General features: G+C 39.9%; 1 protein-coding gene across 2 annotated transcripts in view; it reads right to left on the reverse strand.

Annotated features, from left to right (window-relative positions):
* sntg2 (syntrophin, gamma 2) overlaps window positions 1-19306 on the reverse strand; it is a 1097028-nt gene that overhangs the window by 59214 nt on the left and 1018508 nt on the right. For both annotated transcript variants that reach the window (XM_087975850.1, XM_087975858.1), the window contains exon 11: window positions 2146-2275. In XM_087975850.1, coding sequence (XP_087831976.1) covers window positions 2146-2275 — 130 coding nt within the window. The remainder of the gene's footprint in view (window positions 1-2145; window positions 2276-19306) is intronic.

The raw sequence follows: 19306 nt of genomic DNA on the forward strand, positions 1-19306 counted from the left end.
TGGTCTTTTTGGAACGCTGATAGGGGAGGGGAGGGAAATATATCCCTGGTGGTGGGGCCCGTTTGGAGGTGGCGGAAATGACGACGGATGATACGATGTATATGGAGGTTGGTGGGGTAGTAGGTGAGGACCAGTGGGGTTCTGACCTGGTGGCGATTGGAGGGGCAGGGCTCAAGGGCGGAGGAGCGGGAAGTGGAGGAGATGCGGTGGAGAGCATCGTCGATCACGTCTGGGGGGAAATTGCGGTCTTTGAAGAAGGAGGCCATCTGGGTTGTTCGGTATTGGAACTGGTCCTCCTGGGAGTAGATGCTGCAGAGACGAAGGAATTGGGAATATGGGATGGCGTTTTTCAGGGGGCAGGGTGGGAGGAGGTGTATTCTAGGTAGCTGTGGGAGTCGGTCGGTTTATAGTAAATGTCCGTGTTGATTCAGTTGCCCGAGATAGAAATGGAGAGGTCTAGGAAGGGGAGAGAGGAGTCTGAGACGGTCCAGGAAAATTTGAGGTCGGGGTGGAAGGTGTTGGTAAAGTGGATGAACTGTTCAACCTCCTTGTGGGAGCACAAGGCAGCGCCGATACAGTCATCGATGTAGCCGAGGAAAAGGTGGGGGGTGGTTCCAGTGTAGCTGCGGAAGATGGACTGTTCCACATATCCTACGAAGAGGCAGGCATAGCTGGGGCCCATGCGGGTGCCCTTGGCTACTCCTTTGGTTTGGAGGAAGTGGGAGGATTGGAAAGAGAAGTTGTTCAGGGTGAGGACCAGTTCAGTCAGTCGAAGGAGGGTGTCAGTGCAAGGGTACTGGTTGGTACGGCAGGAAAGGAAGAAGCGGAGGGCTTTGAGTCCTTCGTGATGGGGGATGGAGGTGTACAGGGTCTGGATGTCCATGGTGAAAATAAGGCGTTGGGGACCGGGGAAACGAAAATCATGGAGGTGGAGGAGGGCGTGGGTGGTGTCCCGAATGTAGGTGGGGAGTTCTTGGACTAAGGGGGACAGGACCGCGTCGAGGTATGCAGAGATGAGTTCGGTGGGGCAGGAGCAGGCTGAGACAATGGGTCAGCCGGGGCAGTCAGGTTTGTGGATTTTGGGCAGTAGTTAGAAATGGGCAGTGCGGGGTTGTGGGACTATGAGGTTGGAGGTGGTGGATGGGGGATCCCCTGAGGTGATGAGGTTACGGATAGTCTGGAAAGGCAGCGTAAGTGTGGAAGTAGTGGTCTTGAAACTGGAAACTCTTAAGCCAAATCAGACAAGATCTTCTAAATCCACAAAGCCAAATAGAAACACCAAACTGAACAGAGCCACCAGGCTGTCCAGAGACTCATCTGATCAACTAGGCCCATCATGTATTAGATGCAACAGATTTACTAGACAAGCATCCATCAGTCTGAATGCTACCCAGGCAATAGAATTCAAGACTGGTTTGTCCACCTTTCTTGTAGCTTTATTTAAACTACTTTAAATCCTTGGTATATATATTCATTGTCAGTGGGCATCTATCCTGCACAATTTCTTTTTCATTCAAGATTACAGAAAGCTCAATTGAAGAAAATGTCAAAAAGCGAATCAGTAGCAAAAATGGAAGAAAAACTGGAGGAAAATAAAGGGCACATTAATGATTATATGTCTTTTTAAGTGAATAATTAGAATGTGTGATGAAAGTGGAGAATAAGTAAGAGCAAAAAGTTTTGAGATACAATGCACTGGGTGTATGGCAAAGAAGTGGCGACCTTGAGGAAGTCCTTTCTTCAGCTCCTTCACCACTTGCAATTTTCTTCAATGTTTTTGAAAACTTATCTTGTTCATGCAATTTATTTTATATTTATTCTCAGTGTGTCAATTCTTTTACAAAAGACCAAATTTTTTGATTGTCCCTTGCAACGGATCAATTCTAAAATAGATTTTTGACAAAGTTAAACTGGAAATGCAGATGATTAGTCTTCCTAAATCAACACCACTGGTATAAAATACATTTCTTTCTCTTTAATTACAGTTCTAGGATTAGGTCAAAATGTGTATCTAGATTTCCAGAAGCAAGCTTTACTCTAGTTTGTCCGAGCAAGAAGAGCTTAAATATATTGTATATCTGAGATCATACATTTATATTATTATTTACAGTAAAGCTGTCTACTTCTTTCAGCCAAGAGACTTACATTTTGCAGGGTCAAATCATTAATATTGGTTGATATTGCCCGCACCCAGTCAGCACTCTCTTGGGCAGTGTAGAATTGTAAAATTCCAGTGCTCACTCCATCCAGTGCAACAATCTCAAATGTGTTAGGCCTAAAGCAAGACAAACGTTTTGAGAGCATTCATCAAAACAGTCAAAAAAATCAGATAGCTTCTTTCACAGGAGCAAAAGGTGAACCTACATCTGAAATGCAAAAGCATAAATTCTCACATTATTTGTCATGGAACGGGAAAACCTAACTATTAATATTTGATTACCTTCTCATTTAAAAAATGGCAAAAATAACCCAAAGTGCTTTATAGCTGTTAAAGACACTTGTTATAGTTCAGTCACTGCTGTAAAGTGGGACACATGGTCATTAGGAGTCAAAAGTGTGGTGCTGGAAAATCACAGGAGTTCAGGCAGCATCCAAAGAGCCAGAGAATTGACATTTCAGGTGTAAGCCATTCATCAGGAATGAGCTTTTTGTTTCAAGGGTCCATGCTAGAATCGTTGATTCGCCTGCTCCTCTGATGCTATCTGATCTACTGTGCTTTTCCAGCAACACACTTTTTGACTCTGATCTCCAGCATCTGTATTCCTCACTTTCTCCTAGTCCACATGGTAATTAACTCTTACACAGTAATTCTCACAAACAGCAATTAAATAAATGACTAGGTATAGGCCACGACACTAGAGGAACTCCTCTGTCCTTTTTAAAGACATAGTGTAGCATTGTTTATCCATCTGTGACAGAACCTCCAACAAGTGTCCATCATCTGCGCAAGTGTCTGGAAAAAGGTTCAAAATCCAAAACCTCTGTCTCAGAGAACTGAATACAATTAATTTAGTTACTGTACTTAATTTTCAAATGTAAAATAATGAACTCATCAGATTTTTTTCCCCAAGTTTAAGAAGATTCTTCAGGCCTACTTTATTTAATAAATCTAAAATGTCAAAATCACAACCTTTGATTAGAATGTGATAAATCCTGTAGCACAGTTGAGCACTTGACTGAGTTTGTATTGTCAAAGGCAAACACATAAGCATCCACTTCTCACTGAATCCAACTTTTGCGCCAAACCTGTCATTATTTGAGAAATGAATTCTCAATAAATGGTGAAATATCTCAATGTCATACTAAGCATCTCATCCGAATTATTGTCCAAAACTTTATGAGAGAAGTTTCTCTATCGTAAATAAAATCAAACTGGCTAGTTAATTGAAATTTTTACAACCAAAATATTTTTTAAAAATGCACAAACAATGTCAGAACAAATTATTAACTTCATTATAAAACTTCTAATTAACTCTAATTATCACTCAGATATGCATTCATGAAAACAATTAGCGAGGTTAACCAACATAACTAACAATAGCATATCATCAGTCTATCATAAGACTTGATCCCAAATTAACAGATTTATCACAAAAGTTAAAAGAGGTCATAAAATGAATAAGCCATCACTTTTCACACTAAACACACATTCCATGTTGCTCATCTATTCCCAGAACAGTTGAGCAAACACCAGCAACTCAGGAGAGAGCCATATCTTCAAAACAGACCAGATCCTCTTATTACAATTGTGTCCAATGTTACCATAACAGCCTAGTGAAAGTAGGGGAGCAGTGACAACTTTGTTTGGATGCATTCATGGAGATATCACATGATTTCCCAAATGAATGTCATTCATTGTGTGTTTATCTAAAAATAGCTGATAAGCAAATCTTTTCAACAAAACCTTTTACAAAGAAATGGATAGGCCTATAAAGTTGGCAGCCCTCAACACCTTACAGAAACCAAAGCCCACTGATGTACGAGTGTGGAAGTTGGGGTGCTCCTGTGGGCCCCACAAATACATTTTGTGCCCATTCTGTCCCAGCCTTCCTTCCTTCCCAAACCACTTGCTTTGCAACATGTCTAAGTGCAAGTCAGGTGGTCTCTGGTTATCAAGATCTTCCAAGTCTCAAAGCTGTTGAGTTGTCTCTGGGTGCCAGTTTCTGATGGGTTTTAAATAGACTTTTCCTTGGTCTTCAATTCCTGAGGGATCAGCTTGAACATCCCATTAAACTCCCATTTGAGAGTTAACAATTTCCTACATAACAATGAAAAGTCTTTCTGAAATTCAATTTTGTTTCTTTCTATATTGTAAAGGAAGTTCTCCTTGAATTGCAGTTATACTAAGCAACCAGGGTATTGTGGGTTCTAGTATACTGTGACTAGTGTAACACACATTCAGCATAACAGAACTGGGGTCTGCTCAAAGATGTACGCAGGGCTCTCGAGAAAATGGGTGGCTGCATTTATTTCCCTATTCCAGCATCCAAAACACTCAACAGGATATCAAGTGTTTTGAAACGGTGCTATATGGAGGTTTATAAAATCATGAGGGGCATGGATAGGGAAATAGACAAGATCTTTTCTCTGGGGTGGGAGAGTACAAAGCTAGAGGGCATAAGTTTAAGGTGAGGGAGGTAAGATTTAAAAGGACCCAAGGGGCAGCTTTTTCACACAGAGGGTGGAGTGTGTATGGAATGAGCTGCTAGAGGAAGTGGTGGAGGTTAGTACAATTACAGTATTTAAAAAGCATCTGGATGGGTATCTGAATAGGAAGGGTTTAGAGGGATATTGGCCAAGTCCTGGCAAATGGGACTAGATGATATCTGGTCAGCATAGATGGTTTGGACCAAAGGGTCTGTTTCTGTGACTCTATGACTCTAATATTGTAATATTGGAAATTAAGCAGCCAATTTGCACACACTGACGCCCCAAAAAATACAATGTTATTGCATCCAGATAAGCAATTTTAGTTCTGTTATTTGAACAAAAATATCATCTAGGACACTTGGGAAAACATGCACACACTTCTTCTAATCATGGTACTGTTCCTTTACAGTCATTTGGGATCGCTGACAGGACTTCAGTTTAACACAGTCCAGCGGTGCAGAATTCCCTCACGATTTCCCTAGGCTGACAGCTGGGATTTTGTGCTTATATCGCTAATCTACAATTTGAACTTACAATCTTCAGATTCAAAAGTAACAGCAGTACACTGAAACCACAGCTGACAGCAATATAAAGTTTATAAAGTGCCCAAGTGATGCCATAAGCAGTTTCTAACCACGGTTTCACAGCAAATGAAAGTTGCACATCATTTGATTGAACTAGGAGTCATGAGTCTATGATTTGACACTGGGCGCACCAGAGTCAGTGTTAGACTTGTGCCTACATTTTATTTGTTTCAATAAGCTGCCTGTGTGGATGACATGTTGATTCTGAGGATCATTGAGTTGCAAAACTGGACGGTGCCTTTAGTTTTAAAACCTCAGAGGATGAAGGGTACACAAAAAGTATGAATTTTCCAAGGAATCTATTGGCTTCTTGTGACATATTGGTGACAAAGCTGAGATAAGGCCTGACCCACAGAAGGTGAAAACTGTTAAGGATTTTCCCAGTTTAAAATAGTTTCATGACTTGAAAGGATTTCCCAAGAGACGGCTGAGGCGATTAGTTAGGAAGATACAAGGGTAAGGAAGATATTTTCCAAAAGGTCAAGCATATGCTGGCATTTACAGATGTTCTAACCTACCACAATCTATCTTTTCCAACTATCAAACCTGTAGAAGCTTCAGTTATTAGCAGCAGTTCTATTTCAGAAAAAAACAAAAGAGAATCATAAACCAGTGAAATATATTTCTAGGGCATTGCATCGCCAGACAGGAAGATACACAAAGCGATTATAGGAAAGGTGGTTCTCTCAGTCACATGAGTCTCTGTGTGGTTTTCAAATTACCCCCTTTAGGGATACTATTGGCATCCCTGTTAGACAATAATGAATTAGCAAGGAAGCATCTACAGATGCAGGGGAGCTGTGCCTGCTGTATGTTTACTTGTGAGAACAAATATGTACAGGGAAGCTACAAACGATAGCAGATGTACTCTCTAGAGCAACTGTCAACAGCCTTACAACATCTGTAGAGGAATTTGTTGAAGTTGAATTGTACAGGCCACAACCATACACTGACCAGCAAGGTAGAATCATAGAATCCCTACAGTGCCGATAGATGTCATTCAACCCTGATGTCTGCACTCATCAGTGCCGATAGATGTCATTCAACCCTGATGTCTGCACTCATCCTCTGAAGAGCATCCCACCCAGATCCACCAAGCCCTGCTCAGACCATGATATTCATCTGTGGATTACAATTGGGTCAGGATGCAAAATTTGTTAGGTTTTTTTAACATCTTGTGTTTAGTGCTGGAATTCTGTTTGCTTGCTTTTGAGCACTCTCCAGGTTTTCATTGATTTCTCATTAGGAGCAGATGGGCTGATGCAAATCATGCTCCAGAAACCAAGATACCATGCTGTATAAGGTAATGATTCTAAAGAATTAATGTTAAGCACAACATTAAGCTCCACCAATCTAATAACGTCACACTGGCTTGAATGGAACATAATAAATGTTATTCCATATTTAAAAGGGAGCAAGAGAGAAAATTGGGAATTACTGACCTGCTTGCTTTACAACAGTAGGAGTGACAATACTCAAATCTAATATAAAGGGTGGAATGTATAGCAACCTGCTTCATAATGATCTGATTGGGAAAATGATGTCTGACAAACTTGTTGAAGATTTAAGATGTTATGAACAAAACTGATAAAGGAGAGCCAATGGATGTAGTATACTGAGATTTTCAGAAGTCTTTCGATTAAGTCTTCCACATGAGACTGATTCAAGAAGTTAAAGCACAGTGGTTAGGGGTAATAGTGAGTTTTGAGAAGATATATAGCTGAAGTTGAGGTTCTGGATGTTGGTTTGTTTGCTGATCTGGAAGGTGCACTTTCAGAAGTTTCGTCACCATACTAGGTAATATCTTCAGTGAGCCTCCAAATGAAACACTGGTGATGTAGCTCATTTTCTATTTATATGTTTGAGTTTCCTAGGGTTGGTTATGTCATTTCCTGTGGTGACATCATTTCCAGTGGTGATTCATTTACGGTTCTTTTTCTTCGGGGGTGGTAAATGGGATCCAAGTCAATGTGTTTGTTGACAGAGTTCCGGTTGGAATGCCATGCTTCTAGGAATTCTTGTGTGTGTCTCTGTTTGGCTTGTCCTAGGATGGTTGTGTTGTCCCAGTTGAAGTGGTGTCCTTCCTCATCCATATTTAATGATACCAGTGAAGATGGGTCAAGTCGTTTTGTGGCTAGTTAATGTTCATGTATCCTGGTAGCTAGTTTTCTGCCCATTTGTCCAATGTGGTGTTTGTTACAGTTCTTGCAAGGTATTTTGTAAATTACATTAGTTTTGCTTGTTGTCTGTATCGGGTCCTTCAAGTTCATTAGCTGCTGTTTTAGTATGTAGGTGGGTTTGTGGGCTACCATGATGCCAAGTGGTCTGAGTAGTCTCGTAGTCATTTCCAAGATGTCTTTGATGTAGGGGTGAGTGGATTGGGTTTCTGGACGTGTTTTGTCTTTCTGTTTGCGTTTGTTGCTGAGAAATCAGCGGACTGTGTTCATTGGGTACCCATTCTTTTGGAATACACTATAGGTGAATTTCCTCTAATCTGCACAGTTCCTCTGTGCTGCAGTGTGTGTTGGTTCATTGAAATAATGTCCTAATACAGCTTTGTTTGTAGATGTTGGGATGATTGCTTCTTTAGTTCAATATATGGTCCGTATGTGTTGTTTTCCTGTAGATGCTGGTTTAAAGTTCCCCATTGGCTGTTTGCTCTACTGCAACATCTAGGAATGGCAGTTTGTTGTTGTTTTCCTCCTTTTCAGTGAATGTTATGCCAGTAAGAGTGTTACTGATGGTCTTGAAGATTTCCTTTAATTTATTTTGTAAACTGAGCAACAAACCCAAACAAGCAGACAAAACACATCCAGCCACATCCAAACCCTAGCCACTCTCCCCCACATCAAAGACATCTCGGAAATGACTACCAGACTACTCAGACCACTTGGCATCATGGTAGCCCACAAACACACTAAAACAGCAGCTAATGAACTTGAAAGACCTGATACAGACAACAAGCAAAACTAATGTCATTTAAAAAAAAACATGCAAGGACTGTAACAACATTACATTGGACAAACGGTCTCAAAACTTTCCACCAGGATACATGAACACCAATTAGCCACAAAATGACATGACCCACTCTCACTAATATCCTTACAAAAGGATGAGGAAGGACACCACTTCGACTGGAACAACACATCTATCCTAGGACAAACCAAACAGAGACATGCACAAGAATTCCTAGAAGCTTGGCATTACAACCGGAACTTTGTCAACAAACACATTGACTTGGATCCCATTTACCACCTCCTGGGAAAAAGAACAGGAAGCGACATCATCACTGGAAATGATGTCACCACTGGAAATGACATCACCAACCCTAGGAAACTCAAACATATAAATAGAAAATGGGCTACACCACCAGTGTTTCATTCAGAGGCTCACTGAAGATGTTACCTAGTATGGTGATGAAACTTCTGAAAGTGAACCTTCCAGATCAGCAAGCAAACCTACATCCAGGATAGTGGTAATGTACTGGCATGGATTAATTATTGACTTAGTTATGTCTATTGATAGAAAATAGACATAAATAGTAATGTTGGCAGGCTGAGATTGGAGTCATGGAGGTGTGGACCAGATATAATATTTCCAAATGTATGGATTATACAAAACTGGGTGGAAATGAGTGTTGTGAGGATGATATAAAGCAAATTTAAAAAGATTTGGATAGTCTCACTGAAAGGGCTAGAATGTGAATGGATGTATTATAATGTAGAAAAAGTGAGGCTATCTACTTTGGTAGGAGAAATAGATGTGCAGAGTACTTCTTAAATGGCAAGATACTGGATTGGTTACACATACAAAAAGACCTAAGTGTCTTTGTTGATAAGTCACTGATGGTTCACATGCAGCAAGCTATTAGGAAGGTTAATACAATGTTAGCCTTTATTAGCGCAGGGATTTGAGTGAAGTTTTGCTTCAGCAGTATATGAGCTTGGTTAGACGGTATTTGGAGTATTCTGTGCAATTTTGGTCTCCTCATCTCTGGAAAGGTATTATTTCCATCGAGAGAGTGTCATAACGGTTCACCAAATGTGTTCTTGGGCTGACAGAACGGTCTTGCAAAGAGAGATTGGGCAAATGTGGTCTGTGTTCTCTAGAGTTTCAAAAGAATGAGAGATGATCTCATTGAAACTTATAAAATACTGAAAGGGAGAGACAGGATAGATGCAGGCAGGATGGGAAGTCTCGAGTCAGGGGATATAATTTTAAAAATGAGGAGAATGCCTCATTTTCCTCAGGATGAGGAGATAAGGAGAAATTTTTTTTACGCAGAGGCTTGTGTATCTTTTACATTTTCAATCACAGAGGGCTGTGTAGGTTCAATCTTTGATTACGCTAAAAGGTAGTTTTTGATAGATGTCTGATTACCAGTCGTGTACAGGCTCATGGAGATGAGTGGGTAAAAATGACCATGTTAACTAGTAGGAAAAACTTGATGGGCCGAATGGCCTACTCCTGTTTTTTATGATCTTATGGATGAGAGGGAATAAGACAGAATATTTTGAGTTCTTGAGTAGTGCAGATCTCTACCCACAGACATCCTCAAAGTTTAAGTTGTAATGTCTAACAAATCAGTGCAACTTTTTCTTATTGCTATTATGATGTAATCCACAACTTGTTGAGACACAAAGTCCTCTTGTTAAGTTTCAATAGTGGTTGATCCTCCACCATTGTAAATCAATTGGGTTCTTCAACTCAAAATAGAAGATTTGAGGCAACAAATGCACCTAGAAAGTAATACCACATGGTGATTATTGGTCAGGATCATTTCTGAAAAGTGCAAGTTACAATGATGAAACGATTCATTGGACCCAGGAGAGAAAAGTTCCAGAAGACCAAGTGAGTTCACAGCTTTAATAACTTTAAGAATTATTCACATTGACAGCAGCTGTGCACTTTTGAACAAATAAGTAGTCAACAGGAACTCATGAAAAGACCAACAAGAGGGAAACAGCACTCCAAGCTGAAGCCTTTACTTTAGAGTTGATGAGCAGCATAAAAGAAGCAAGATGGGCTAGCTTACAGACTAGTCTCTCTTGACAGTTACAGAGTCCATTGGGAAGCAAGGATCTGTAAGAACATACCCACATAAAGATTTGGCTGGCAAATAATTATATCGGAGCACTGGCTCAAAAAATACTGTTGGGCAAAGGGAAAAACTTTCAAGTTTATTGACTCAGAAAGAAAACAGCTGATAAGGCTAGAAATGAAAAGCATTTACAGTGCGAATGTTATGCCATAGGGAGTGGACATCACGAGGCAAAGCTACAGCGAGGAAATGAAGGGTCACAGGAGTTTATATCAGGGCCAAAGCACTGGAAATGTCACAAAGCAGCGTTAAAGTGACAAAAAGAACAATTTAAAAGTTAAAGCAGAGTCCAACAGAGAAAAGATAGTGGAAGCCTTTTGAGGCTGCAATAAGGCCAGGAAATTCATAATTACAATCTTGGTTCGAGCAGGAAGAATTTATTATGGCCGCCTGAACGAAGCTGTCTTTAGGGATATCGTGATAAAGAATGGGCTATGAAAGGTGAACACTCATTCATTTTTCATTCATTCATATGAGCAACTTTCAGTTTGTCTGCAGTAAGAGAGAAACTTTCAATTTGACTTCACAACGACATGCAAACCTTTAGTAAGCAAAGCAGCTTCAGAGTACTGCAATTCAATAGAACTAAAAGTGTTCAAAGAAGAAACAACAACCAGCATTGCCATACCAAACAGTTTTTGATCTTTAACACAAAGAATTTGAAAGAGCGTTATTATTTGCAGAGCTAAATGTAGCCCCAAAAATGTCTTGATTTTGGGGAAATCTATTCAAGTTGTGCTGGAAGCAACTGCCAGGAAGGCTCTCAGATTAATCCTGAGAGGAGATGGACAATCTTACCACAGGGGAATCAACAGATTCCATCCACTTTATTAAGGTAGAAATACTCAAAGGGCTCAAGTGACAAGCCAACACAAGAAGTGTATCAAACAGTAGAAATAAAGAATCAGTGTCAGTGGAGTGGAACATAAATGCCTCACAAGCAGTGTCCAGCCATGTCATAAGAATGCTGCATCTGTCAAATAAATTGTCATTTCTGGAGAATGTTCAGAAGTGTGACCCTGTTTAAGAGCAGCCGAAGCCAAATGTCTACTCTTGCAAAGATATTAACGTAGTGGAACTGCCAACATTAGAAATGAATACCCAATGTACTCCCAGGAGAAACTGGTGATCTAACTAGCTTGAATTTCACAGTATTTGTTTATTTCAATGGACATTATTTTTAAGCTTGATATATGTGGATGAATGACACTGTTTCATCAGATTGACAGACCAACTTCCATGGCTGAAAAAAAAAGTTACAACTACAAGGATAAAATTAGATGCTGCATGAGGCATAACTCTCAAGATTAAAGGTACGCCAAAAGCAATTCTGCCACACAAAGAGCATAAGAGAGAGTTGAGAATGTATACATAATTTACAATCAATAGTTCTCAGCTTTACGCCTTCACATGCTTTGATCATCCAACTAGTTGAAAGAAATAATAAACAGCTCAAGGAAAACCAAGTTATTACCAGACTCTTCTAAGAGACAGAAAAATAGAAATTGCTGAGAAAGCTCAGCAGGGCTGGCAGCATTTGTGCACAGAAAGCAAAGTTAATGTTTTGAATCCAATGACCCTTCAGAACTTCCACTTTCTCTGGTAATTTCAGCTCTTATTTCAGATTTCCAGCATCTGCTCTTTGTTTTATCTTACCCTTCAAAGAGATGCCAGTCATGGAAAAACTGGTCAAGGGGGAACTGGTGGATTGAGAATTGCAGACACATCATGGAATCCCCAAAAAAGGAAGAATCTAGTAAGGTTACCTATGAAGGCAGAAAGCAGCCAATGTTTTGAGTCTGATAGGAGGAACAAGCTGTAAATCAGATTCCACCTCTCTATGAGTAATACCAATGTTAATGCTTTGATTCAATTACCAAAATGATCAAATTGTTTTCCTTTATTACTACCATCAGAACGAAAGAGGCTTTCATCAGATTTCTTTAATAAACTTAAAATGACTTAGAATTAGCTTTACTTTCACAGGTACTCAAATGAAAAGTGTACAAGTCACTCCTGACAGCACTATCTTAGGTCCAAAGGTTGCTAGATACAGCTTCTTCAGTTATAGTTCAACAAAGCCTATTCTTTGAGCATGTGGACAAAATGGTCACAACTAAGCTCTATTCCTGAATTAAGCTATATCCCTTTAAACCTAATCACAATGCAAGCAAATGATTGCAGCTCTGCAGATTTGACATGGTTTCAAAATAACAAGTTAAAAGGGGAGTGGGGGAGGGGAAATAAACACTGAGGGCTAGTGGTCCAAATTCAAAAGATAACAGAAAATGACTCCTCACGGTTCCGAGATTCCTGTTGATGAAATCAAAATGTTGACTGCTGTCGAGCATTGGGACACAGACAGACTTCACACCTATGGTTTAAAAAGCTGAGTTAACTTGAGAATGCAATTTAAAAGAAGTTCTGGGATTTACATATCAAAGAATAGAAACCAGCATATCCCATTATAAAAGATGAAAGTTTTAATCTAAGATGGCTTACTGTATCACATCTCCATAACACTGGACTCATTTGGTTATAAATTCTGTGAGCATGATCTGAACCTCCACAACCATCTGATGAAGGAGCAGCGCTCCGAAAGCTAGTGCTTCCAAATAAACGTTTTAGACACATTGTGTTGTGTGATTTTTAACTTTGTCCACCCCAGTCCAACACCGGCACCTTCAATTCATTGAGATGAAAATTCAGTTAAACTGGTCTTTCATGCAAAGTTCAGCTTCTAACAGTTCAGAAATAACCATTCAGCTTTCAGAGTTTGAGGTTACCAGGATATTAAAATTGGAAGTTTCTCAGGTTTCCAGAAATATTTTATTGGGAAAGATCTGTGTAGGTGGTTTAGTTTTCTTATGAACTTTCAGGATAGAGGGAATCATACAAAAGTGGTAGTCAGAAGATACTGAGGAGGATTCTGGCAGAAGTCAGCTTGCTGACCATGACTGAGAAGGGAGGACCCATTGTCAAAGAACAGTTAAAGAGGTTGGAGGTTCATCCTGAATAGCTCCATGACACAGAACCCTGTGCTGTACGGGCTATTCCCCTGGACACTCTCTGGGTGGTCCGAAACCTGCTGATCTTCCAGCTGAAGGAGTTGACCCCGACTGAGTGTTGCAGACTGGCACATTCCATGGTCCAGGACTACGTGTTGAGGGATGCGCTGAAGCTTGGGGCAGCTGCCGCCAAGGCGCGGTGGGGAAAGACCACTGTGTAAAGTCTGCCTGCCTAACGAAGAACAGGGGACCCATGCAGTCATTTGGGCTCTGCTGATGCCTCAGCTAATTATATGGGCATATGATCAAAAAATGTACAGACCTGTACAAAAATGATAAGTTTTGATCTCTGTATGTACATGTTTACATATGTATGGCATGACCAATTGTACAGACCATCAAATTATTTTATGAATAAAGTATATTTTTGAAATTAAAAAAAATTCCCCTGGACACACACCAAGACAAACATCAACTGTGCCGGGGGGACCATAGCTCAGAGAAAGATGCTCTTTTGGCTGCCCAAAACGTTTTGGCTTTCCAGAACAAGGCGTTGACTTTGACCTAGTATTGCAGACTAGCACCTTTCAAGATCTACGTGCTGAGGGATGGACTAAAGCTTCAGGCAGTTGCCACCAAAGCACAGTGCGGAAAGAGCACCATCTAAGATCTTCCTGCCAAAGTTAAATAGAGGTCCGTTCAATTATTGGATCTTCCTGGGGCCTCACATGCATGTGACCCAAATGCCTTGGGTCTTGTTAGTTCTCTATATGAAAAGATGGTACAGCATCAAACTGCTCTAGTGACTATGTATGTATTGAAAGATTTCTTATGAATAAAGTATATATTTGAAATTAAAAAGAAAAGCAGCAAGGGTCAAAGTATAAGTGAGCAGCAATGATAAAGGATTCGACAGTCAGGACACAGATTGGCATATCTATGGCTGTGGGTGAAACTCCAGGATAGTGTGGTACCTCCCTAGTGCCAACGTCAAGGATGTCTCAGAGCAGGCACAGAACATTTTGAAAGGGAGGGTGAGCAGCCAGAGGTCCTGGTACACATTGGTGCTAACGACAGGAAGAGAGAAGAGGTCCTGCAAAGAGAATTTGGGGGACCTGGATAGAATATTAAAAAAACAGGACCTCTAGGGTTGTAATCATGAGATTATTCCCTGTCCCGTGTGCTATTGAGGGCAGAAATATGAAGACAACAGAATTGAATATGTAGCTAAAGTACAAGGGTGGGCTTCAGACATCTGAATCATTGAGCTATCTTCCAAGGCAGGAAGAACCTGTCCAAGGAGGACAAACTAGAGGGGCACCAATCTCCTTTCAGGGAGGTTTGCTAATGTGACTTGGAAGGGTTTCTACCAGTCTGGTCTAGGTCAACACATGGAGTGATTCAGGAAAAGGTGCAGGTTAAGTCAAGTAAACAAATAGGAAGAACAGGCAGGGCCAGGTTAATGAACACGGTAGGACTGATAGTCTGAAGTGCAACTTTAATGCAAGAGTATAACAAGTAAAGTAGATGAGCTTAGAGGAATTAGGAGGGCTAAAAGAGGTCATTAAATGTCCTTGGCACATAGAAAGGTATTGTTGTATATCGCAAACAGAGCAACTGGGAAGCCTTCCCCTAAACTAAATCAACACTTTCAGGAAAAGAAGGTGGGAGAAAGAAAGACAGAATGACTCAAAACAGTTTGGGGAAGATATATTTGTATTGATTATCGAATTTGAGAGTGAAGAGTTTAAGTAAAGAGATGTGTATTTTGTTCAGCCAGAGTGTGATGGGAGTCTGGAACTCACTGCTTGTTCAGGTGGTAGAAGCAGAAACCCTCATAACATTTAAGAATTTCCATGTACACTTATGATACCTGGGCCATGGGCCAAGTTCTGGGAAATGGAATTAGAACAGTCAGGTGGTTGTTCATGACTGATGCAGACCTCGTGGGCTGAAGGGCCTTTTTCTGTGTTTTTTATGTCTTTGACTCTATAATGAAATGTCTGTATAAATTAAGCTTCAGATATTGTTTGTAGTGTTTGAAAAGTTTTGGGGTTAGGTGAGCAGACAAGAAGAAAAGTAACAGAGGGATAAACTGATAATGCAAATTAATATTGCCAGAAGGTAAAAAATATGTAAAGTGCAGGATCAGAAGAAGTGACTTCTCATGCAAAAAGAAAACAATTTTGGAAATAATTTTCCATGAAATTGTTTCATGTTGTTTTTAACTATAATTGATCTGTCCACAGAACCGTGCCAAGAATATTAAAATGTGACATCAAAAATCACCTTACCTTAAGAAAAGTATTCAAACTTCAGGGGTTGCCATAATTCTTTGTGTTATTTCTTGACAGAATTGGTGCATTTTTGCAGTTCTCCTCAGATTGGCATGAGTGTTCCTGTTTGCTCAGGAGGAAAGGAGTGCAAGTACATAGGGCTACTTTGGTGCTGTTGCAATGGACTGTATGTGACTATTAACTAATTATATTTGGCAAGCTTTACTGAAAACAATCTTGAGGAAATAATGTGCAATTCCTGAAAGATACATGTACCTGAGATCACGTTGGTGACCTTCCTTCATTTGTGGTTTTAATATTGTGTAGCATTGTCAAGTTATGCTGGACAGGTACATCGCAAAATATTCAGATCTTTCAGGTTTCCTGTTTTGGGTAAAATGCAAAAATTCCAATGTCACTTTCAGAAGTCAAATAGGACACTGTTAACATTATGGTAGTTTAAATCCTATTTCTGTATGACAGTAGAATGTCTGAAGATATCAATAAAATAGAATACAGTATAAGTATACAACAAAAACCTGACTCGGTGGATCAAAAGAAGAATTCTATCTGATGGATGGTGTGCAATTGGCCCGTCTCACTGATTCTAAACTCATTCCACCTTCTGAGGGTTGTGACGAGACTCCAACACAATTTTCTCTGCATACTTTTAGATAAAAAGTGAAATCTTGCACCTTGGTAGGGTAGATCACTAAACAAGGTACGTGGAATAAGTATGCTTGGTCTTCATTGACTTTAAATCTCCAGTGATAAACTGGGTCACTGAACTCCTATTTCAATTCCCTGATCTGTGCACTGTTGGGCACAGTACTGCATTGAGAGACTCACATCACTTTTACATGTAGCAAAATCAGAAACTCATTTCCAGAGAAAAGGTCACAATATCATTATGTGTAGCACACAATGGAAACTCTATCAACCTGACACAGTCAGAAATTCCAAGATAAATCTGCAAAAGTTCTCTGTGGATTTCAACCAAAATCTAGGAAATGTCAGCTTACATTTGTAATGTTTTCAGTTTCAATAATCAACACCAATCGGCTTCACTGCACTGCAGACTTCTTTATGATCCCTGAAGAATGGGTTCTGTACATCAATTGATTCCAGTTTTCTTCATTTGATTTTCTCCACATGCTAGGATTTATGGTACCAGGGACAAAGCAGGTATGATCAAAGCAGTAGGTTTTATTCCTTAGAGGTACTTAACAAAATGTTGTCTGCTATCAGAGACAAAAATTACCAGCTTGCCATTTGAACTTCTTTTACACAGGCACAGTGCAACTGTGTATTTTCAATACTCCTTCACCCTCCATTCCCCAGCACCCTCATGTGCTCCAACCACAATGAAGTAGGCCAAATAAAAAAGAGGGAATAAGACATCTGGGAAGCACAGTGACAGAGGGACATCCACAAATACTCACCTTGTTATGTGTTGTTCCATTGATCACAGCTTGAATTTCTGAACACTTACAGCAGATTGGTACTCAATGCACACAAAGGCAATTTGATTCACCAGTTAGTGGTTCTCCATGAAAAGTTGTGCCTCAGAACCTTCTTCGCTCTCTGCTTTCACAATATTAACCTTTCCAGCTTAAACAGACAATTGCTGCATACGATTTCACAGCATATGTGCAATATACATTTGGGGGACATGCTCGTGATGTATGATCTGTATGTAATAGCATATAATCTAATGATATGAAACTCAGAGTCTCCATCTTACTGATCTGCATTCCCCTGTAGCGTAGTACTCTAAGGAAAGTGTGCAATAGTGCATTCACATTCTTAGCTTGAGCCCTGACACACAAGAGTCTGTGATTATAGTGTACCATGTAAATAGCAGGATTTGTAATAAAGGTCCATTGAATTCTTCAGTACGATTTGACCTACGGTCTCATTCTTGCTAATGTAAGTATGACAGTATGATAATTATAGACCATATCATGCCATATCTGGTTTGTGGACAACATGTCATCAATCTCCATGGATCAAGTCAAAAATCAAACAACACCAGGTTATAGTCCAACATGTTCATTTGGAAGCATTGCTTTTGGAGCGCTGCTCCATCATCAGGTGGTTAATCAACCACCTGATGAAGGAGCAGCGATCTGAAAGCTAGTGCTTCCAAATACACCTGTTGGATTATAACCTGGTGTTGTTTGATTGTTCAACACTGGCACCTCCAAATTGTGGATTAGAGTCCGATTCAGTCATAATCTTATAAGAGCACAGCAACCTTCCCAAACTTCGTTGCAAACATTTAATTGCCTTTAATTTTTATTCAACTTTCAACAACTATTCAGGTAATCAAGCATTTGTAGGCTAATTATTAATATAATTGGCCTTTCCAGATTCTTTTATTACACTCTAAAAGGTGAAAAGATGAAAATTGGCCATAATGCCTGATTAAGTTCTTGCAAGGATAAATTCTGTCACTGTTTTGGCTTTCAAAACAACCTGACACCATTTGTCATAGACCTTTATGGTTCGTGAGCTACAGCCCCAGGTCTTTTTTTTCCATTCAGCAGCCGAAGGTAAGTAACTCTGCAGGGAATACCTGTCTTTATCTAAGAATGTACTATGACTTTTACTTCCATAAAATACATCAGTTGGATACAGACCCATTTCCTTAGATCATGCTAAGGAAATAATGCTTGAAATTCATTTTCCTTGCACAGAGTTTTAACAGCAGCATATATTTTTCCATCGACCCGTGAACTTGCAGAGAGTTCCCTTGATGCCTTCATCCACATCACTGAAAATGATGATGAAGAGTAACTGCCTTGACATTTATTCCTATAGGACTCCATTAATGAATGGTCCCCATGTAGAATCACTGCCATTAATAACAGGCTTTTGTCTAGTGAACTCAACCAGTCCTTTATTCAAACCAAAAAAAAACTGCCTGCTAATCCCACAAGTCTGAAGAATGCCATAAATAGTAACTGATCTAAAACTCTGCATAGTAAATGTGTGAAACAGATTTAAAACAGTTGCTATTCATAGCATTCACCACCAGTTGTTAAATTCTCATCTCTCTCAGTCAGAAGATCACTGGTTCAAGCCCCACTCCATATTCTGAATACATTATCTAAGTTGATAGGAGAGTATAGGTATGAGAGAACATGGTTAGAGGTGCAGTTGTTTAGAAAGGACTCTGTATTACAATTCTACTTATTTTCTTGGGTGTATTTGAATATGAAGAAAGGTATGTCACCTTTTGTCCTATCAGCAAATTAATTAAACTAACATCACCAAAGCCAGATTGCCTGGTGATTTTTACTCATGTGTGTGCTAATTTGAACCATCAATTTGAAGTGCGTAAAGCAATTTAGGACATCTCAAATATAAATAGGGGCACATAAATACAAGTTAATCCTTTAAAATGTCTTTTTTTTAACCATTACAGGGAAATAAACAGTAGCAGGATCACAGAAATACCCATTCATGGACTGGGCACACTCTATCAGCTACTTAGAAACCTGTTCTACCTCCCACTTTCTGTCTTTGAGAACACAACTCAAATATTCCAGTTAGGGTGCTTGGACCTCATTCAGATTGTATATTCCTGGAGAGGTTTGACAGTGTGTAAAATTGTGCAGGGGCCTGGGTGACATGGAGTATGGCAGGATCTGAAGAAGAATGAGAGATCAGAAGGGTTTGGGG

Source organism: Chiloscyllium plagiosum, unplaced genomic scaffold (genome assembly GCF_037043375.1).
Source record: "Chiloscyllium plagiosum isolate Xiang-an unplaced genomic scaffold, Cpla_swu_hap1 HiC_scaffold_3, whole genome shotgun sequence".
Classification (NCBI taxonomy): Eukaryota; Metazoa; Chordata; class Chondrichthyes; order Orectolobiformes; family Hemiscylliidae; genus Chiloscyllium; species Chiloscyllium plagiosum.